Source organism: Bos javanicus, chromosome 5, assembly GCF_032452875.1.
Source record: "Bos javanicus breed banteng chromosome 5, ARS-OSU_banteng_1.0, whole genome shotgun sequence".
NCBI classification, from domain to species: domain Eukaryota; kingdom Metazoa; phylum Chordata; class Mammalia; order Artiodactyla; family Bovidae; genus Bos; species Bos javanicus.
Genome location: NC_083872.1, coordinates 112,585,704 through 112,608,901, shown reverse-complemented (window position 1 = coordinate 112,608,901; position 23,198 = coordinate 112,585,704). Strand labels below are relative to the sequence as shown.

At 41.2% G+C, this 23,198-nt stretch overlaps 1 protein-coding gene across 3 annotated transcripts in view; it reads right to left on the bottom strand.

Annotated features, from left to right (window-relative positions):
* Nucleotides 1-3,348: 3,348 nt before the first annotated feature.
* Nucleotides 3,349-23,198, bottom strand: part of XPNPEP3 (X-prolyl aminopeptidase 3) — a 44,055-nt gene continuing 24,205 nt past the window's right edge. For 2 of the 3 annotated variants that reach the window (XM_061418620.1, XM_061418622.1), the window contains exons 5-10: nt 19,935-19,997; nt 17,106-17,219; nt 12,058-12,143; nt 10,729-10,909; nt 9,538-9,658; nt 3,349-5,963 (exon numbers count right to left, since the gene is read on the bottom strand). In XM_061418620.1, coding sequence (XP_061274604.1) covers nt 5,797-5,963; nt 9,538-9,658; nt 10,729-10,909; nt 12,058-12,143; nt 17,106-17,219; nt 19,935-19,997 — 732 coding nt within the window. In that variant the 3' untranslated portion in view covers nt 3,349-5,796. The remainder of the gene's footprint in view (nt 5,964-9,537; nt 9,659-10,728; nt 10,910-12,057; nt 12,144-17,105; nt 17,220-19,934; nt 19,998-23,198) is intronic. The other variant, XM_061418621.1, reaches the window with a different exon arrangement.

Genomic DNA, 23,198 nt, shown 5'->3' with positions numbered 1-23,198 from the left:
GAAACCTCATATTTTCTCTTAAAATTGAAGGGTGATGGATTGTGTTGACTCTACTGTTAAACCAGAAGAAATAGGATTTGCTTCCTTGTCTTAATCGTAAAGAACAACAAATCTGTGGAAACACCACCACAGCTTTAACCAGACAAGAATATACAAAATTTGTGTGAGAGGAAACCGTACAAAGCAAGTTTTATTAATGATTCCATTTTAGGAATTCAGTTATTTGTTTTCCTGCCGGAGTATTGGAAAACCAGAGTAAATTGAGGGCATATGTATCTTCATTCAACAAATTCATTGAGTATGTACTGAGTCCTGTTGTAAATGGGAGAGATACAGTGATGAGGAGTCAAACACCTGGTAGGGAAATAATATACAAGTCAACAAACATATCAGAAAATCGCAGGTATCAATAAGTCAAAAAAAGTCATGAGACTGAGGGGAGATGGAGGCAATATTAAAATAGGTGATTAGATAAGGCCCCTATGAGGAGTAACATTTCAGCTGAATTCCTTGCAAGGGCCTAGAAGACCCTGTATGATATGCTTCCCATTCATTTTACTGAACTTTTTCCTTTAATGGTACATGTACCTTCTAACTTTTTGTTTGTTTACTCATTTATTAGATTTATTGTTTCTGTGTGTCTGGCCAAGAGAAGGAATATTTTATTATTCTCTTTATTTTTGACTGCCCTGTGCAAGTTGTGGGATCTTTGTTTCCCGACCAGGGTTTGAACCTGGGCCCTCAGCAGTGAAAGCTTGGTATCCTAGCCTGGGAATTCCCTATTGTTTTATTGATAACAAACACTCCTAGAACAGTGCTCAGTCCGTTGTATGTGCCCACTATGTGTTGAATGAATAAATTTGAAGCTTACAGAGTGAGGGTGGTTGAGAGGAGACAGGCAGGTAGGGGTCAGATGAGGTGGGGATATTATTGTAGATGTTATTGGAAGGCATTGGAGGGGTGCAGTGTAAGGGAGGGACTAACGGTGACGTGTGTGTGCACACATGTGCTCAGTCATGTCTGAGTCTTTGCAACCCCCTGGACTGTAGCCCACCAGGCTCCTCTGTCCATGGGGTTTTCTAGGCAAGATGCTGCAGTAGGTTGCCGTTTTCAGGGGATCCTCTCGACCTGGGGATTTAATACGAGTCTCTTGTGCCTCCTGCATCGACAGATGGATTCTTTACCACTGCGCCACCTGGGAAGCCCAAAAGTGACTTAATCGTATTTTAATTTTGAAAAGTTTTAAACTTTGTTGGAAGAAGGTATTGTAGAGATACAGGAGAGGAAGCAGCAGGAGTTTGCAAGTTGTTTGCTCTGTGAAGAGCTACAGTGGGGCTGTTCCATTTAGCTGTGAAAGCCTCATGTACTGGTCTCTCCTTTGAATGTTTTCCTGGCTGTGATGATTGGCCATGCCTTTCTGTATACTAGCTCCTGCTGCGTAAACTTTTTGTAGACCCCATATAGATTCTTACCCTTCATAATTTTAGTTTACAATGCAATAGGCTGTTCAGTTTAGCTCTGTTCAGTTGATCCATCCATTCATTCATTCCTTCAACAAATATTCCTAAAATATTCACAGAACCTGCTGTGTGTCAACTACACCATATTGCTTTAGATATTCTAAGAACTTGGAAAAGTCCCTTTTCATCATTGAATTTACCATATGTAGCAAAAGAGGCAATAGTCAGTTAATGATAATTCCAATGAATTTTAGGAAAGGAGAAGTAAAGGGTGCCTTGAAGCAGAAAGACTGCCTGGAAGGTAGAGGAAGTCCTCTTAGAGGAAACGGTATGAGACTGAAGGAGAGCCAGACAAAGAAGCCTGGATGCAGTGGTATGCTGGTAAAGAAAACAAAACAGCTGTTGGGACTCCCTTGGTGGCCCAGTGACTAAGACGGTAAGCACCCAATGCTGGGGGTCCAGGTTCAATCACTGCTCAGGGCATTGGATCCCATGTGCCACAACTAACAGTCTGCATGCCGCAACGAAAGATCCTGTGTACAACAACTGGCACAGCCAAATGGATAAATACTAAAAACAAACAAACAAAACCAGTTCTTAAAAAAGAAGTCAAGTTCTGATTTGTAGCTTTAGCAGTCAGACTGCAAAATTCCCAAAAGGTTAACAGTTGCTCCTGCAAACTGATGCAATTTGGCTCCAGCACTCACACACACTGAGGGATGTGGAAGAAGGTGCCATTCCAGGTACAGCCAACAGCATACACGAGGGGCTGCAAGCATAGAATGCACAGCACACTCGTAAAGAAGCCTGGAATGGCTCAAACATGAAGAGAACCGGTGAGATAAGAGTCTGCAAAGATGTGCAATAATCAATTGTTAGCCTCTTCTCCCAGTTCTGTAAGTTGGTATCTTGAAATTGGCCATAATCGTCCTATTTATGCCATGGAAATTGGCAAATGCTACAACCAGGGATTCCCTTATCCTCCTAGAGTCAGTTGATAAACATTTACCACTAGTATGAACCAGGTCATGCAAGAATGTTTGGTAGAGCCATGCAAAGAGTTTTGGTCTTTATCCGCAGTGAGGAAAAACCACTGAAGGATTTTAACCAGTCACATGGTCAGATGGGGCTTCCCAGGTGGCACTAGTGGTAAAGAACCCAGCTGCTAACGCAGGAGATATGGGATGCGGGTTTGATCCCTGGTTCAGGAAGATCCCCTAGAGGATGGCACGGCAACCCACTCCAGTATTCCTGTCTGGAGACTCCTGTGTCCATAGGGTCACAAAGAGTCGAACACGCCTGAAGTGACTCAGCACAGGCTCAATAGTTGTGGTGCAGGGGCTTTGTTTCTCCAAGGCACGTGAGGTCTTCCTGGATTGGGGATTGAATGTCTCCTGATTGGCAGGCAGATTCTTAACCACTGAGCCATCTGGGAAGGCCCCCCTGACCCCTGCCCGCCCGCCCAGTTTCCTTAAGCTGTAATTGACAATACTGTAAGATGTTTAAAGTGTACATCCTGATGATTTGATACATGTATATATTGATGAAAAGATGTCTCCCATTAAGTTAATTAACACATCCATCACCTCACAAATTTCTTTCTTTTTTTGTGTGTGAGAACATTTAAGTTCTACTTTCTCAGCAGATTTCAATTTGACAATACAATGTTATCAAGTATAGTCACCATGTTATATGTTACATCCTTGAGTAAATCTAATCCATTGGTTCCCCCCTTCTATGACTGATAAGATTATTCCAAGTTTGCCAACATGATTTTGTGACAGCTGTCAATGAATGCTTTGTAAAACAAAATACTTTGTAGAACAAAAGTCGCATTTAAAGCTATGAACTTTAGATTTGAAAATAACACACAAACACCAACCACACATTCTTATATTGTTTTATAGTTTATTTTTAAAATGACAGTAACAAATGCTGTTCCCTTGTTTGGGAACCATGTATTTATTTTCAGTCAATAGCGCCTTAAAAAGTAACAGCATTTTGTCCAAATTGAACTTATATAATTGCACAAAAGTCAAACAAAGCATTAAGAAATGCTGGCAAAGACTGCAGTTCTCTCAGCTCCTCATGAAGCAAACCCCCAAAGGCCTGGGTTTCAGTGGAGACCCCTGACCTGAATAATACTGATGCTCACCCTGAGTTCCTCAGGGACACACAGGTGGAGGTGAGAGCAGCCAGGGAGACTCGCATGCTTTGTGATAGTGGAATTCTGCTCTACCCCTAGGGCTTAGAGATACAGTCATTAGAATTATTAAGCACTTCAGCTTGAAGTATATTTGTTCAGGCTTAAAACACACCCTTATCAGCTTACATTCTGGGATACAGATCCCACTTCAGGAAACTAAAAAAAAAAAAAAAAATAGAACCACACCATAAAAACCTCTTCTAAGCGAGGTCCTGTATGCTGCCACCCCGGCCCTCACGTACTTTCTAACATACATACAAAAATAAGTTACACGATCGTTGATCATATGGCAGCTGAGGGATGGTAGACAGAGTCTAACTCAAAGCCCAGCTCCTGTTTTATTGACAGCAGTTACTGGAAGGACTCTGAAGTCACAGCTGGGCTGGCGGAAAGCTGCTGTGCTGTGCTTGTGATCTGACATGGACACAGGACAGGGAGAGGCAGCATCACGCATCATGTCTGCAGTCTTTCTATTATTAAGAAAGTTAAGGAGGATGTTGGTTATGTATGTTTTAAAATATGTAACAAAGCCCATTTTTAAAATTTTAATGAGATATAGTGTCTTTATCTGGGGATTTAACTTATTTTATGGCTTTTAAACCCAATTAACATATAATGTCTATAGTAGTTTTCCTTTTCTGACCATATGAAAGTTAATGAAAAGATAATATTTTGAAAGAAGATACACGAAGACATCTTTAAGTCACCATGAGAGGTACCTTCCTAACTTGGGTACAATTATGGGAAGAGGAGAGTTATTATTCTACTTCTTAACTGCTGTGTTTCAAGTTAAAAAAAACATAGTTATAGTTTCTTTATCACAGAGAAAAATAGCAACTCCTGAATACTTTCACAGCCATAAAAGTATGTGGCAGAGGCAACAATGCTCCTCTCCTAGCCTGTTCTTCCCTAAAGCAATTATTTTCTTAAATTTATGTTCTAACAGCATGTTTTATACATTTTGGGCTCACATTCAGGTTTAAAGGAGGTGAATACACTATTTCCTAAAGCAGCCCCCTATGACTGAAGCTCCCAAATAAACCATCTGCAGGGGTCTAGCCCCGTTCACTCTGCAAACTGAGTTTAACATAACTGCATTCAATGCTGTATGGAGGGAAACGCTGGCCTTTCCCATTGCCCATCCAGGCTGACGTCCAAGAAAGGAAAGGATCAGAGGGTGTTTACAGCTACTGGCTGGGTTCCATGTTTTGCTTTTATCAGCACTAGAGGAAATCACAGAATGATAACTGGGTGCTGTTCCCCTGACTCTTAACTTGGTGAGCAGAGGATCTGCCCTTGGCCAGAGAAGCAGCTTCAAGGCTGTGCTCTGAGGATTGGTGTGGTAAGAGTCTATAAAGACAGCAAGGATATCTGGGAAAGGAGTGCTCTTTAGATTGAAAACAGACAGATGGTGGTCTGGATCTAGAGCAGATACATACATACTTTTCTTTCTCTTCCATTTCCTTCCTTATCAAGAATCTAAACACCTTCCAGGTCCCAGGCAACCAAATAGTAAAAAAAGCTCAAAAATGTTCTGTTCGATAGCTAGTGTTGCTGGAATCTGGACTGTGGCTCAGTGATGGGGCTGGAGAACACCAGTGCCCTGAGGGCTCACGTGGGCTCCTGAACAGGTAAGGCAGGTATCATGGAAGGTACACACTGGCCACCCACAATCAGACAGGCGGCTTTCAATGTGGGCAGACTCTGGTGATTAGCTCGAAGTGTAAGCATTACACGAAAATTTGATGATATTAGGTAGATCTCAGGAAAAGTGCAGAAGGGGAAGGACCTGGAGAGAATTTTCCACAAGTGCCAACTGGAATGCATGGACATATGTAACCAACATCTTTCCTTATATCTTAACATTAACCTTGTCTCGGTCATTAATTCTACAGAATTAATGTTAATAAAGTTGCAGTAACATATAGTCCAAAAATGCAATTTTTCCAAGTTTCTAGCCACATAAAACAAAAAGACAACACACAGACTCACACAGACTCGCACAGCTGCAGCACTCCCCAAGGGAATGCATGAACAAGTATCCACACAGAGATCCCCGGAAAGCACACACGCACAGGTGCCTGAGTCCACACCCCCTGCACCCGAGACCCACGCGGGCTGCCGTGAGGGTCAAGAGGCCCTACTGCATATCTGTTCGATGTCCTTCATCTCTTTGGGACAATCTGCAGAAAGGACGAGCGGGGAGGCCTCAGTCACCACCACATCATCCTCAATTCGTACACCGAGACCACGGAACCTCTCAGGGGCATCTTGGTCGTCCTCCGGAATATAAATTCCTGAGAAGTAGAAAAAAGAAGTCGAATGTTTGATTCAAAAATGGCAGTGACTGGATGATTTGGGGCAAGTAAGTTAACCTCTTTGTGTTACAATTCATCTGTAAAGCCAGGATCCTAACAGTACCTACCAATAAAAATGTGGAGTGAAAGTGAGATAATAGATATAAAAATGTCTGGTATATAAACCGTCAAGACTTAAATTGAAGAAAGTAGGGAAAACCACTAGACCATTCAGGTATGACCTAAATCAAATCCCTTATGATTATACAGTGGAAGTGAGAAATAGATTTAAGGGCCTAGATCTGATAGATAGAGAGCCTGATGAACTATGGACGGAGGTTCGTGACATTGTATAGGAGACAGGGATCAAGACCATCCCCATGGAAAAGAAATGCAAAAAAGCAAAATGGCTGTCTGGGGAGGCCTTACAAATAGCTGTGAAAAGAAGAGAAGCAAAAAGCAAAGGAGAAAAGGAAAGATATAAGCATCTGAATGCAGAGTTCCAAAGAATAGCAAGAAGAGATAAGAAAGACTTCCTCAGTGATCAATGCAAAGAAATAGAGGAAAACAACAGAATGGGAAAGACTAGAGATCTCTTCAAGAAAATTAGAGATACCAAGGGGACATTTCATGCAAAGATAGGCTCGATAAAGGACAGAAATGGTATGAACCTAACAGAAGCAGAAGATATTAAGAAGAGGTGGCAAGAATACACAGAAGAAATGTACAAAAAAGATCTTCATGACCCAGATAATCACGATGGTGTGATCACTCACCTAGAGCCAGACATCCTGGAATGTGAAGTCAAGTGGACCTTAGAAAGCATCACTACGAACAAAGCCAGTGGAGGTGATGGAATTCCAGTGGAGCTATTTCAAATCCTAAAAGATGATGCTGTGAAAGTGCTGCACTCAATATGCCAGCAAATTTGGAAAACTCAGCAGTGGCCATAGGACTGGAAAAGGTCAGTTTTCATTCCAATCCCTAAGAAAGGCAATGCCAAAGAATGCTCAAACTACCGCACAATTGCACTTATCTCACACGCTAGTAAAGTAATGCTCAAAATTCTCCAAGCCAGGCTTCAGCAATATGTGAACCGTGAACTTCCTGATGTTCAAGCTGGTTTTAGAAAAGGGAGAGGAACCAGAGATCAAATTGCCAATATCCGCTGGATCATGGAAAAAGCAAGAGAGTTCCAGAAAAACATCTATTTCTGCTTTATTGACTATGCCAAAGCCTTTGACTGTGTGGATCACAATAAACTGTGGAAAATTCTGAAAGAGATGGGAATACCTGCCTCTTGAGAAATCTGTATGCAGGTCAGGAACCAACAGTTAGAACTGGATATGGAACAACAGACTGGTTTCAAATAGGAAAAGGAGTACATCAAGGCTGTATATTATCACCCTGCTTATTTAACTTATATGCAGAGTACATCATGAGAAACGCTGGACTGGAAGAAACACAAGCTGGAATCAAGATTGCCGGGAGAAATATCAATAATCTCAGATATGCAGATGACACCACCCTTATGGCAGAAAGTGAAGAGGAACTAAAAAGCCTCTTGATGAAAGTGAAAGTGGAGAGTGAAAAAGTTGGCTTAAAGCTCAACATTCAGAAAACGAAGATCATGGCATCCGGTCCCATCACTTCATGGGAAATAGATGGGGAAACAGTGGAAACAGTGTCAGACTTTATTTTTTTGGGCTCCAAAATCACTGCAGATGGTGATTCCAGCCATGAAATTAAGATGCTTACTCCTTGGAAGGAAAGTTATGACCAACCTAGATAGCATATTAAAAAGCAGAGACATTACTTTGCCAACAATGGTCCGTCTAGTCAAGGCTATGGTTTTTCCAGTGGTCATGTATGGATGTGAGAGTTGGACTGTGAAGAAGGCTGAGCGCCGAAGAATTGATGCTTTTGAACTGTGGTGTTGGAGAAGACTCTTGAGAGTCCCTTGGACTGCAAGGAGATCCAACCAGTCCATTCTGAAGGAGATCAGCCCTGGGATTTCTTTGGAAGGAATGATGCTGAAGCTAAAACTCCAGTATTTTGGCCACCTCATGCGAAGAGTTGACTCACTGGAAAAGACTGATGCTGGAAGGGATTGGGGGCAGGAGGAGAAGGGGACGACAGAGAATGAGATGGCTGGATGGCATCACTGACTCGATGGACGTGAGTCTGAGTGAACTTCGGGAGTTGGTGATGGACAGGGAGGCCTGGCGTGCTGCGATTCATGGGGTCACAAAGAGTCGGACACGACTGAGCGACTGAACTGAACTGAACATTACTAGAACTATTATTGTAGTTATTTTTTGTTATTAGTCTACAAGATCTCTTCAACTACAATAATGTTGATCATGATTCTGTCATGTGCTAATGGCTCAAACAAGCCACTAAAGGTACTTTATGACTATGTCAATATATGCTGGGAACTAGTGGATTACATAAATGCATTCTTTCTTTGCTTAACAGTCCCTTGGAAGAAGGGCACTTTGCAAAAATAAGGACATACAGAATTTTATCATGTATTTAAAAAACACTTATTAGAGATTATTAGTCTCAACAACCAGAAGCTGCAGAAATACTGAACTAAGTCATAAATGTAACTGATACACATGATATAAAGAAGAAAAAAGGAAGAGTTTAATGAACATCTGAAAAATTCTAAGGCCAAGTTTCCCTTTCTAATCATAAAATCAGACAGATACCAGGTCTTTTCATTTTAAGAAACTGTAAATTTCCTGTTCTATACTCACAGATGCTGTTCTGTGATAAGAAAAGGATCAGCAAAGGAAAGTGTAGTCAAAGTCTAAGGAAGTGCCAACTTGATTGGACTAAATGGTAAACAAGGCCACAGATAGCAACATACGCCTGGGCTCAAAGTGGAGCTTAAAAGACGTGTCCCAGCTATAACTTACATAATTTAGATGTGAAAACACTTGAAATTTAAGACTGAGATCTGCTTTCATGACAGAAACAGCATCTGTGTTTAAAAGTAACTTGTAGTCTCCATCTTCACACTCCACCATGGCCACTACTTCTCTCCTGCCCCACGCCTACCATCATTCAAGCTGGGGAACCATCAGACTGCCCACTCTCTCTGAAGCCCAGGAGAAAGGGTCTGGATACTGAAGAGTGGAACAATGCAGGCAGTTCCATGCATTTGCAGAGGAGCTGCAACTATGAACGTGAGGAATCTGAGAATCTCTGGAGGAAAGTGCCAGGGGTCCACAAGCATCAGCAGCCCACCACAAAAGGAAGACTAGTACAAACTGGTCCTGGCAAAGGCAGGGTTAAAATAAAGATTTATTTCTTAATATCTACTGATAGGAAGTATTCGCCATCTGTTGTTTACTGGAGAAGTCAAATTAAACAAATTGTGTGATGTTAAATAAAAAAGCTCAAGGAGGATCTAAAATAAAGTTCCCTTCTATACTGGAGAGATTCATTTTCCTGTTTCTTCTAATTTAATTACATTGGTTCACATAAGAAGAAAGTGTTTACCCTTCTATCTAACACTAGGATTATGTGTCCCAGGGGATGGGAGGCTGTTGGCACCTCCCCTTACCTGGCTCCACGGTGATTACCATCCCGGGCTGGAGAGGGAGGGAGCGGGGCATGTCTGGAGTGTCGTGGACGTCCATCCCCAGGTAATGGCCAACATGATGCGGGCAGTATTTTCGAGCAGCCTGGAAATGATATGACCACAGTGTTATCAGAGCAATGACCCTTAAGGGAGAAGTTGGGCCTGTGTAAATCCACGAGATACGTGTCAATACTGCCCCCTGCCCTTAGCTCTGCCGCCTGTGTCATCTATCCCTGGGCTAATGCTTAAGAGACTGAAAACTGCTACCTCTTGTGTGTAATTCTGCCAATGGCATTCTATTAATAACTAATCCACATTTCTGTTCCTACCATTTCATACTACACACATGCTAACTGGGGTCGCCCCAGCAATGACAACGGCAGGTGAAAATTTCTCTTCTGGGGGGGAGGGAGATAATTATGTTAGAACAGTTCTTTTTCCAGCATGCACACATCCCTCTCAGGGAGCCTTCTCTGGAGACCCTAAGTATCTCACAGCAGCTTGTGGGGTAGGTAGGAAATGTCATACAACATAGTAATTATGAGGCATTTACCAACCTGGGTACTTCTGTCCGTTAATTAAAGATTTGTTGGCATGAACAGGAAGAATTACAGCTTCTTCCTTACTGATAAAAGAAGCCCTGGCAGTCTAACTTGGAGATAAGAGATACCTTACTGGTCTGTCTGGCTTGACCACCTGGCATCTTAATTTAAAACTGAGTCTTTAAAGTTTTCTTCAACACCATCATACTTTGGATGCAGATGAAGTTCACTAAAGACATGGCAAGTGAGAATACTGTTAAAAGTCTCAACAATGTTACTGAAGCCACACACACCTTCACCCTTTGACCCCCACTTTTTCAAAATCATTAAAAAAGAATTAAAGAGTTAACCTCTCCTCCCTTTTATGTCCTTTCCCACCTTGTCTACACCAGACTTCATTTTATGTTTTCTGAAGATTGAGCTAGTCACACAGTATGCAATGAACTGCATGTGCTGCCATCTTCTGGGAGAAAGAAGTACTGTGCCTTTTGTTTTAATCTATGTTCAAAAAAGTCCCTCTTACAGCAGAATCACAAACTCCCATTTCTAAATCGAATTAGCTTTACATAGGATAAAGCCCAAGCAGCAAGTCAGGTGTTCTTAAGAACTGGGATTGAAGGAAGTGAAATACCTTGAAGGGATTCTTCTCCTTAATGTTCTTCGTGATCCCCAGCTCCTTTAGCTTCTGGCTTATCAACGTCAGCATCATGCTGTAGACGTTCTCCAAGCTGGTTCCAGGGCAACAGAGGGTCAGACAATCTCTCTGGACTTCGAGAACAGCTTCATACAGCTCTGCCTGAGGTGCCGTGAACCTGGCGACAGGGAAATCCAAGAACGAGAATTTGGAACTGCCTGATATTGCAGGAAGTTTTCTTCTAAGTTTGATTAGAAAAACTCTCTCAACGGTCAGCAGATAGACATGGTGAAGTAAGAAGATGCACCCAGCCATGAATGCAGTTAGAGGGCCAGATCAGGCTTAACCTTGATCCTTCCCATTTTTTTTAACCATTAAAAAAACACAAATACAAACAATACCAACCAGTCAGCCAACCAATCAACCAAATAAAAAAACAGTCTAAAGATCTACTTCTTACAGGCAAAGTAGATGTCATGGGATAAACTAGTCAATACTTTGGCTACTAGTAACTTACTAGTTTCTGCGTGTCTTTAGAAAAATCATTTTTTTAGCAGTAATGGAGGAAAACTCTAACCACTTACATCTTACCCATTATAGCTCTTCTTTCAAGGACAGACTTACAGCTGCAGTTTCTGCCAGCTTTTAGAAAGCTCTCTGGTGTCTTCAAATACTTGTTTTTATTTTTCTTTTTTGTTTTTGGTTGCACCGGGTCTTTGTTGCTGCAGGCTGGCTTTCTCTAGTTGTAGAGTGGCGGCTACCTTGTTGTGGTGTGCAGGCTTCTCATTGCGGTGGCTTCTCTTCTTGTGGAGTGCAGGCGCCAGGCGCACGGGCTTCAGTAATTGCAGCACGCAGGCTCACTAGCTGTGGTGCACAGCTTTAGCTGCTCCATAGCATGTGGAATCTTCCCGGACCAGAGCTCAAACCTGTGTGCCCTGCACTGGCAGGTGGATTCTTATCCACTGTACCACCAGAGAAGTTCTAAATGCTATGTTTAATATTTTGTCCAGATTCTATAATTATTATCTGTGGAGGGTTAACCTAGCCAAACTATTCTACCAAAACCTAAATATTATTTTTGCAATCAGAAAGTAAAAACTTTAAATTTATTTTTTTTAAAGGGTGTGCACATGTTAACTAGGTGTCTTTACGTGCCTTGTCCTATGATATGATGAATAAAGCAGTCTCAGAAAAGAATCAGGGGCTTTGTAAAGGCAGTTAACCTGAGCTGGAGGGACCCTGTATATTTCTTTAGTCCTTTATTCCAAACATACCCATTTTCTAACTCATATTCCTAAGAAGCGGTGGGATCTGTAGCAGCCCTACCTGCCATTGACGGGCCAGGTACGAGTGATGTCACTCACGTAGCAGGAAGACTCACAGCCTCCATCCAGCAGCACCATCTCCCCATCCTGGAGCAAGAATAAGACAGGTAAACAAAGGTGACTTTATGACTGTCAGTTGTATCTTCTAACTTAAACTCTTTATGCCTTTCATTAAGAAAAAAAAAAAAGTTCCAATTTAAAGGAGACTAATCTCTGGTTCCTTCTCACAAGAAACACCATCTAAGTGTTTCATATGAATTCACGTTGGCTCAAGAAAGACGGCACTACTGAGTGGTTAAGTGTGTTGGCTCTGGAATCATAGTGCTTGGGTTTGAATTACTAGATGCGAATATTAGCAAATCATAAATGTTACCTCTGTCACTATTAGTTAAAAAAAAAAAAAACCTATGTAAGTTGGTATCCAAGGCCTTTATTCACATATAACTTACCCATTTAACTTTAGAATGTTACTCCCTCTTTTGCTCTCCATCAAAACATATGGTGGGAGCAAAAAAAAGAAAAAAAAAACATTTTGCGTAAATCTCTGTTTTACCACTTGTCACGTTATACTGCAATTTTCTCTTTATACCTTTGAAGACAGGCCATATCTCATTCATATCTAAATAAGCACAGAACTTGGCACACAGTAGAATAATGGTCAGATAAATACATATATAATAATGATAAGAAGAATGAATGTGGTTTTTATTTCTGGCAAAATACAGAATAAATTTTAGAAAACAACTCAGTTCTGGATAAAAATATATTCTATGAAATGCTGACATTACATCATGTAAGATGTCTTAAAGACTTTTTTCCTTGAATAAAGATAGCCCAGAACTGAAACTAGCGCTGGGAGTGAGTATTACAGTATATAAGGTAAGTATTACAGTATATAGGAAAGAAAGTGTCTGCAGAGTGGGCAAGATGAGCAGGAGATTCCTTCAGTAACCCAGGACATTCACAGGGGTAACAGGCCCTGGGGCATCAGGACCCACTTCACTTCTGACAAAGGCATATGCAAATAATATTTAGAGGAAATGGCCCCCAAATTTGGGACCGCACAATTTCCCCAAAATAACAATAAGCAAACATGAGCTCACAACCAGATGCTGTCACGGTCAAGCACGTGAGGCAGTAGGTCACGGTCAGTGAGACTCAGCAGGACCAACAAATACCAAATTCAGATCTTCCAGAATTCCAGGTAATGGAATTATCTGGAATTCATGACAGGATTGCTGTCATGAAATGTTTAAAGAGATACAGAATGGAATCACAAAGGTTAACAAGCAACAAGCGACAACTAAAAAATAACCATGTGGATTTGAAAGGAATGGAGATAAAAATTACTTTTGAAATAAAATACTATGTGGATGGCTGAAGGCGTAGGTTAGACAAATGAAAAAAATGTAGTTTCCTAGAAGACAGACCTACCAAAAACCCCTAGAATATGACAGAGACAAAGCCAACGTAAACATGAAAGAAAAGTTAGCTTACTGAAAACAGAAAAGAGGTTTAACCTATTAACATATCTAACTGAAGTCCTTGAAGGAGTGAGCAGAGAGACATAGAAGAGATGATATCTAAAGAAATGTCTGAGCATTTCCTAGAACTGATAAAGACACAAATCTACAGATTCAGGAACCAGAAGGTATCATAATGAGACATGTAAAAATAAATTTGTACTTAGAAATACAATAAAACTGAGAAATACCAAAGAAAAAGAAATCTTAATGTAGCAAAAAGAAATTTCCCAAAGTAAAATAATAATTATTTTCTTTTCTAAGATCAGCAACACTGAAAGTCAGAAAAGAGAGTAAAAATATATTAAAACTGATGACTAAAAATAACTGTCAATCTAGGATGGTTTTCTCAGCATAGCCATTTTTCAAGAATGAGAATGAAATAAAGCTGCTCTGGCTAAACGAAAGTGGAACAAGTTTATCGGCTATATACCTTCATCTAAAGGATGCTGAGGTGGAAGGAAGGTGACCCCAGAAAGGCCGGCTAAGAGGTAAGAAGGGAAGATGAACACGCAGGTAGGTTTGTTTCAAGCCTCTGCCGTGACCTATTCCTGACAGCTGCATGCCGCTGTGGTAAGCCCTGAGGCAGAACTACGCGCAGCCTGCGGTCTCTCTGACCACAACTGTGCCAGGCTCCTACTAGCCAGTCAACAGCAGAGCCCTTCCAATACCGGGCGTTTCTCATGGCTTGTTGATAACCTTGCCCGCTAACTTGAATTGAAAACTTTTAGATAACCAAAGCTAGACTATGACCTATAGGTTTTCGACCATTTCCCCTTATTTCTTACTTGCTCTAATAACAGCAATATGTCTTCTCGCCTTATAAAGCTAGATTTGTGCTTATTCTCTAGTTTTTCAAGAATGAATACTATATTGTTTAGGGACAGGTACCCTGGTGGTAAAACTATGAAGAAAAACCAAAAAATGGTTAAAATAAGAGTTAGGATGATAGGAGACAGAAAGGGAGATGTGCATGTGATTGCCTAGAAACTTCTAAGGTTCAAGCAGTGTTCTTCTTATCCTTGATGGTGGATACATGGTTGTTCATTTTATTATTATTTTAAACAGTACATTACATTTATTGTTTATAACATGATAAATATGACAACTTTAAGAAAATACATGGAATGTAATGAAAGTGAAATATTAATTCTTAAATAATCATAATTAGAAAAGAAAAAAGGATGAAAATTAACGAATTTAGGGAATTCCCTGGTGGTCCCGCGGTTAGGACCGGGTGCTTTCAATGCCCAGGTTTGATGCCTGGGGGACTAAGATCCTATAAGTCACATGTCACAGTTAAAAAAAAAGAGTTTAGCACCTAATTTAAGAAGCTAGAAAAAGAACAAGAGAATGAACATAAAGAGCAGAAGAGTAAAATTAACGAAGGCCAGGACACAGTGTGGTAAGATAATAAGCAAAGACAAAATAGCATTAATGATATGTGAAGTTGACTTTAACAGACTAATAAAAACCCACAAGCCTCTGCTGAGATTTCTTTGCACAGATCTTAAGTGTACAGACCTAAGTTTTGTCAAATCTATATACCCAGGTAACTATATGCTCATGCTCTGACCCAGGCAACGCCCCATCAGAAGCAACCACTGATCTGATTTCTAGCACCACAGATGAGTTTTGCTTATTCCAGAACTCCATATGAACATATGAATAGAATCATATAGTTTGCAATGTTTTTCTTTGGAGGTCATTTGTGCTCTTGGTAGTGCTGTGGTTTGCTCCTTTTTCTTAAGGATATACCACATGGCAACGTCCTCATCTAACATCCTAGTTACAAACTGGCTATCAACATTCTTGTACAGGGCATTTTGGGGGTATATGTTTTAATTTTTCTTGGAAAAGTACCTACAAAAGAAATTGCTGGTTCATAGGGATATGTACATTTACTTTTAAATAAACTGTCTATTAAGATTTATTAGAAAAAAAAGAGAAGGCAAAAATAGTTCAAGACTGTAAAAAGGTACATAAAGGAAAACAAAAAACAAAAGGAAAGAAAAAACATAAACGTGTAAATAATTCCAAACACAAAAGATTAAAACATAAGATAATTCTATGAATAATTTTAAAAACTTGGTCAAAATGCTAGAAAAATATAATCTACAACACTGTTTCAGGAAGAATGGAAATATAAATTGATAAAATCACTTTGGGAATGTCTGGCAGTTTCTTTTTTTTTTTTTGGTCTCACTGCGTGGCATGCAGAACTTTCTCAATCAGGGATCAAACGTGAGCCCCTTGCAATGGAAACGCAGAGTTTAAACCACTGGACCACCAGGGATGCCCTAGGCATTATCTACCAAAGTTGCAAATATGCATACCCTGCTGCTGCTGCTGCTAAGTCCCTTCAGTCGTGTCTGACTCTGTGCAACCCCATAGACGGCAGCCCACCAGGCTCCCCTGTCCCTGGGATGCACACCCTATGACTCAGCACCTCCACTATCAGGTGAAGTTCCTTAGCAACCTTGATAACTTGTGCCACAAGAGAAGATGCTTAACTTCATTGGTAATAGAGGCAATGGAAATTAAGACCACAATGAGACCACACTGTCTTATTCCAACGAAAATGATAGAAATTAAGAAGTTTGATAATAGCAAGAGATAGAGAGAATACGGTCAACAGAATTACTTATACATATATGCTGGTAGGAGTGTGAACAGATACAAATACATGGGGAAAAAAATTATTTTATCCTGCTTGAGTAAAAAGAAAAGTTAAGCTCCCAAAACTACATATAGCAGTATGTAATTTTCATATAGTTCATAAAGAGGCAGAACTAATTGTTTGGTGAATCATGTCTATATGATACAACTATTTTTTTAAAAAACCCAAGAGAATGACAAACAGGAATTTAGGATACTGCTTAGTGACCTTTGGGAAGGAGGCTGTGGGATGGCACAGCTTGAGAGTATGTAAGCAGATTGAACATACTGGCAATGTTCTTGAGTTGAGTCATTGGTTCACAGGTATTCATTAGAAAAAAAATGTATAATTTACATGTTTGCTATATTCATTTTTTTGAATTTACTGTAAATTTAAGTAGATAATTAAAAGCAGACTTAATAAAGGAATACAAGACTCTTTACTTATAAATCACTTGGGAAGAAAAACCATAAAATATAAGTTCCCTCATAGCTAATAGGCTATTGGTAAAATCTGCCTGCTCCCAAAATAAGCTTGGCCTGTTGTTGGCACAAGACTTCAGTGAAGAAGTTTAACCACATGAAATGAGCAAAGGATTTAGACTAGAACAGTTGGCTCGGCATTAATGAGTTACCGAAAGTGTCTTTTCCTCTTCTGTTAAACAGGCATGTTAATAACTGCTCCTATCTCACAGTGCTAATGTGAGGATCAAAGGATAGCATGTCTGTAAAAGCATTTTATAAACAAAGGGTTTTATAAACGGCAGTTAGCTTGTGAAAGCTGAAGGCTAGGGGGCTGTGAGGCTACAGCTGTTTCCTACTAAGGCACCTGAACCCAGGGGTGGTAGCCTGAAGGGCATCTACGTACCTTGATGAGCTGATTGTTCTTTACATAGTGCAAAGTGTTTGACCGGTTACCTCCAGCAACCACAGGTGGGTAAGCTAAGATGTCTGCACCACGGGCCCGGCATTCAAACTCAAACTGAAAAACAGCAGCAAAGTATGACAATACAGGATGGAAGAAAGGATTTCCTTAAGGCTGCCCTAGCCTAGTCTCTCTGAACAGCCCACACCTCCATCCAAGTACGTAAGTCAATACTGGAAAACGATTCATCACATTTTTTAACCAAAGTTTTATGATATAATTTCAGTCCATTTCTTTTATTCTCACCCCAATACTGTCATTCAACTCTATTACTACATCTGTTCTTTTCTTCCAAGTGCTCTAACTTTCCTATGATTTTCAAAGAGTTAAGTCCTGAAGAGAGCACAGAAAACTTATGATCAGGCTGAGTACAGAGATATAGTCTAGATACTTTACATGTTACTTTTTCTTTCTTATTTAGGTAAACACTGGAATATAGCTTGCATTTTTAACAACAGCTCTAAATTACCAATTTCAACCTTCCAAATAGCTACCAACCTACATGCTCTGGAAATTTGAAAAAGGATGCTGCTGCTGCTGCTAAGTCGCTTTTCAGTCGTGTCCGACTCTGTGCGACCCCATAGACGGCAGCCCACCAGGCTCCTCTGTCCCTGGGATTCTCCAGGCAAGAACACTGGAGTGGGTTGCCATTTCCTTCTCCAATGCATGAAAGTGAAAAGTGAAAGTGAAGTCGCTCAGTTGTGTCCGACTCTTAGCGACCCCATGGACTGCAGCCTACCAGGCTCCTCCGTCCATGGGATTTTCCAGGCAAGAGTACTGGAGTGGGGTGCCATTGCCTTCTCCGGAAAAAGGATACTAGGTAAATGGTAAATTCTAATTTTGCTATGTCCTAGGATGAAGCTGGAGGCTGGTTCGTATCTGCTACTATCCACAGAACCACCTCAAATTCTCTGCTTTTACATTTACCTAAACACTATGATTCTTATTAACTCCCTCTTGTGAAAGTCCTTCCTTCTTTATCTCTTCTTTTCAATTTTCTCCATTTAATTGTGAAAGAAAGTAAAAGTAGCTCAGTTGTGTTCGACTCTTTGTGACCTCATGGAATAGTTCATGGAATTCTCCAGGCCAGAATACTGGAGTGGGTAGCCGTTCCCTTCTCCAGGGGACCTTCCCAACCCAGGGATCAAACCCAGGTCTCCCACATTGCAGGCAGATTCTTTACCAGCTGAGCCACCAGGGAAGCCCAAGAATACTGGAGTGGGTAGCCTACCTCTTCTCCAGCAGATCTTCCTGACCCAGGAATTGAACCGGGGTCTCCTACATTGCAGGCGGATTCTTTACCGTCTGAGCTACCAGGGTAGCACTACATATTTTAGATTCATCTAATAAATTACCAGTGACATTTAAGAACCAAATCTGTTGGGGGCCAGCGTGAGGTACTCCGCCCATGGCAAAGGTCATGAGGAAGGAGGCTCGACATACGTAAAGGCGGGATCAAGCCTCAGGAGTCCCCCTGGAAATCCTTGAGCATCTACCCCCATAACCAGAGCCTGCCTACTTTACTACTTTGTGCTCTCCCCTACACCTCTGACTTTACGGGGGGCTGTCTCCCACCACCTCTTTCGGAGAAGGAGTTAACTTAGAGCTCCAGTTAATAATAATTCCTGGGCATGATAGGAGTGTTTCAACCTACAAACTCCTCTGAAGGTTCTCTAGCCTGCCTGACGGGCTTGTCCGGCCACATGTGATTGCTCACAGCTTCCCAACCGTGAGAGGCATGAGATGCTTTAAACCTTCTAAAAACAGGTTCCTTAGAAAAGTTAGAAAACTATTAGTATAAGTATAATGGGCTGATTAGAAATTGTATTGGTGAAGGGTTTTTCATTTGTTGAGCCAATGTTTGTTGCTAAGTCTCCACATCCCCTGCCCTTACACACATTAATGAATATATAGAAGAAATAAGTATTAACCTTTGATATTAATCACGTTAGACCTTAGGCTAAGTAAATTCTTTCCTTAACTAAAACCCACTACACCCTCACCCTATAGGAATGTAACTTTATTTGGGTGGCGTCTGTTTTAAGAATAATCACCCTTGGAGAAAAAAGTGTTCTGGTTGACTGACCACTGTCACAAGGAGAGGGTCGTAAATTGTCAGCAGGCCCCCCTGGCCAGAAGATGATGTAACACCCCTAAGACCTCTGTATACATTTGTGTGAAGCACCTGACTTTAATAAAAGTCAGGACTGCTGTCCCCACGTGACTTTTGTATAACATCTCAGTGTATAAAAGTAGACCATGGAAAATAAAGAATTGGGATCAGTTCCTCGAAAGACTGGTCTCCCCATGTCTCTCTCTCTCTCACTCTGGCTGAGTCTCCATCTGGAGCGCGGAACCCGCCATGCTTACTAACTATGCCTGGGCTTCTAAGATCCGACCAGGGAGGCCTTAGTGTCTCCTCTCCTTCGGGAGAATGGAAGGACGCCTGCGGCCTACGTAAGTGGTGCAAGCTTCTTGTCTTGAAGTTTTATTGGTCTCCCGCATAAACCAAGCTACTCAGCCTCTTTTCTCCACTGAATTTTCCTACTGAGCTATCCTCATTCTATTACTTTTTATATCTTTGATGAATATTTAAATAGTCGCCTAAGCCGTCTCCCCTTCGAATACCCTGGATCAGCTGGGGCTGGACCCCGGCACAAATCCTCTTCATGGATACCCTAGTCATGTCCATGAAAGCCAACTGGATGCCATATGCAAATCAAGAAAGTACATTTGCCTCTGACAAAACTTCGCCAGGCATTTGAAGCTCACCTTAGCATACAGAAAGCCTTCTTCCACAGGGGCTTTACTGGCAAACATGGTCTCTATAAAAGCCTGCAAAGAGAATGAAGGAAGAAAAGAACATAGTCCCATTTTAACCACGTTGCTTATCCAAACATTCAACATACTGGAGCTCAAATGAAAAACACAGTTCTCCCCAACTTTGTTGACCTGAAGTTACGGCTTTGTGAGCACGATAATATTTTCCAAAGGGAAAAATATTGCTTTCTGGAATAGTTGGCTGATGACAGACTTAGTGGAAGGGCATTCAACCTTCCCAGTTAGACTATACACTGTATGCTAGAATAAGCGGCAGGGAAACACATTTGTCATTTATCTTTCAAATGCTTCCACAGCCTTAGAATATATGCAATTATGGATGGACTCATCTCCAACCTTGGCACTATCAACATTTTGGGCCAGGTTATTCTTTATTTGGGGGCTATCCTGTTCCATGTAGGATGACAGTAGCATTCCCTAACTGTGATAATTAGATGTTGCCAAATGTCCCCTAGGGAACACAAAACTGCCCCCGGTTGAGAACCACCAGCCTACAATATAAGTAATTTAATTACTGGATTGGCTAATAAGTTCATTCAGATTTTTCTGTAACATCTTACACAATGTGCCTTTGTTTTCATTTTGTTTTAGCTCCATTCCCCTCAAATCTTGCTTTTATTCAACTCTACCATGATTGTATGCTCTCTTGTATTTTATGTATCCATGTAAGCTAATCAAAATCCTTTTTGAAACGAGGTCCAGTGAGGAATTACAGACATGGATGTTTACAAAGACAGAAAACATACACATGTATAGTGTGGCTATCACAGAGAATTCCTGGGTTGGCCAAATAGTTTGTTCAGGTTTTTCTGTAAGATTCTTTTTTTTTTTTTAACCCTTTTCTTACTGTAACTATTCTTAAGGAAAACTATTTTGCCCAAATATCAAAAGTCTTACAGAAACAGTCTAGATTAGAATGTTGGGAATCCTGAAGGAATATAATCACTGGTAGCTAGAAGTTGTTTATTAAGAAAAATAAGGGCAAATTCTCTGTTGTCATTACTAAATTGGTAGATTATAAAGGAATTACCAGACTGAATACTTCTAAGACGGCTTCCCTGTGGCTCAGACAGTAAAGAACCCACCTGCGATGTGGGAGACCCACATTTGATCCCTGGGTTGGGAAGATCCCCTGGAGAAGGGAATGGCAACCTACTCCAGTATTCTTGCCTGGAGAATCCCATGGACGGAGGAGCCTGACAGACTACAGTCCATGGGGTCGCAGAGCTGGACATAACTGAGTGACTGACACTTCCACTTTCTTTTAATACTTCTAAATTTTAGGACAACATTGCCTAGCACTGACCCTGGTCAAGGTCTGAAACATGTTGGTTAATAGTGCTGAGAGGAGTTCCCAAGCAGTCTGTTATCAGCTTATCAGTATTGATAACAGTGAAATTAACGGTTTGTTCTTGGATTCCCTGGGACCTCTGAAGGGCTTTGCTGCTTCATAGCAGGAATATACCAACACAATCAAAACCCTAGGATTCCTAGGTGAGATTCCTGGGGCTGCCTGGTTCTGAGGTGTTCTGTGTGTGTATCTGTGGTTCCAGAGCCTCCGAGAAAATGCATCTTCCCCAGTCCTGACTGAGGAGGACAACAGGAGCCTGTACTCTGGACCTGGCTGATGGGTTATTGTTGTTGTTCAGTGGTTAAGTCGTATCTGACTCTTTGTGACGCCATGGACTGCTGTGTGCCAGGCTCTCTTGTCCTTCACTAATCCCCCCGAGTTTGCTCAAATTCATGTCTGTTGAGTTGGTGATGCTATCTAACCATCTCATCCTCTGCTGCCCCCTTCTTCTGCCTTCAATCTTTCCCAGCATCAGCGGCTTTTCCAATGAATTGGCTCTTTACATCAGGTCACCAAAGTACTGGAACTTCAGCTTCAGCATCAATCCTTCCAATGAATATTCAGGGTTGATTTCCTGAATCAACTGAAAATTTTGACTGGTTTGATCTCCCTGCAGTCTAAGGGACTCAAAAGTCTTCTCAGCACCACAATGTCAAAGCATCAATTCTTCGGTGCTCAGCCTTCTTCATGGTCCAATTCTCATATCCATATGTGTTGGCAAAGTAATGTCTCTGCTTTTTAATACTCTGTCTAGGTTTGTCATAGCACTCCTTCCAAGGAGCAAACGTCTTTTATATTTCGTGGCTGCAGTCGCCATCTGCAGTGATTTTGGAGCCCAGGAAAATAAAATCTGTCACTGCTTCCACTTCCCCCCGCTTCTGTTTGCCATGAAGTAATGGGACCAGATACTATGGTCTTAGTTTTTGAATGTTGGGTTTCAAGCCAGCTTTTTCACTCTTCTTTCACCCTCATCAAGAGGCTCTTTAGTTCCTCTTCACTTCCTGCCATTAGGGTGGTATCATTTGCATATTTGAGGTTATTTCCCCTCGCAATCGTGATTTTAGCTCAAGCTTCATCCAGTCCAGTATTTTGCATGATGTACCCTGCATGTAAGTTAAATAAGCCGGGTGACAACATATAGCCTTGACGTACTCCTTTCCCAACTCTGAACAGTCCACTGTTGCAAGTCTAGTTCTGCTGCTTCTTGACCCACTGTACCCTTATAGTGTACCCTTCTCCTTTAGTAACTCAAGACTTGGAAGCACCACCACTGTCTTTAACAACTGATCTGTTTACCTGCCATTTGTTAGTACATCTGGCATCTAAATTCATTCATTTTTTTTTTAAACCCAATATGAAATCCACATTACATAAAATTAACCAATGAACAATTCGGGGAATTCTCTGTGCTTCCACCACAGGGGGCATAGGTTTGGTTCCTGGTTGGTGGACTAACAGCCCACAAGCTGTGCCTCGTGGCCAAAAAAAAAAAAAAAAGTGAACACTTCAGTGGCATTTAGTCTATTGACAATGCTAGGCAGCCTCCACCTCTGTCTAGTTTAAAAACATTTTCACCACCACCAAAGAAACGCCCTACCCAGTAAGCAGTTACTTTCCCCATATCCCTGTCACCCTAGCCCCTGGCAAGCATCAATCTGCTTTCGGTTTCTATGGATTTACATATTCTGGCTATTTCACATAAACGGAACTACATAACGTGTGGCCTTTTGTGTCTGGTCTGCTTCACTTAGGATAATGGCTTCAAGGTTCATCAACGTTGTGGAATGTATCAGTATGTTATTCCTTTTTACGGCTGACCAGTATTCCACTGTATGTATAGATAT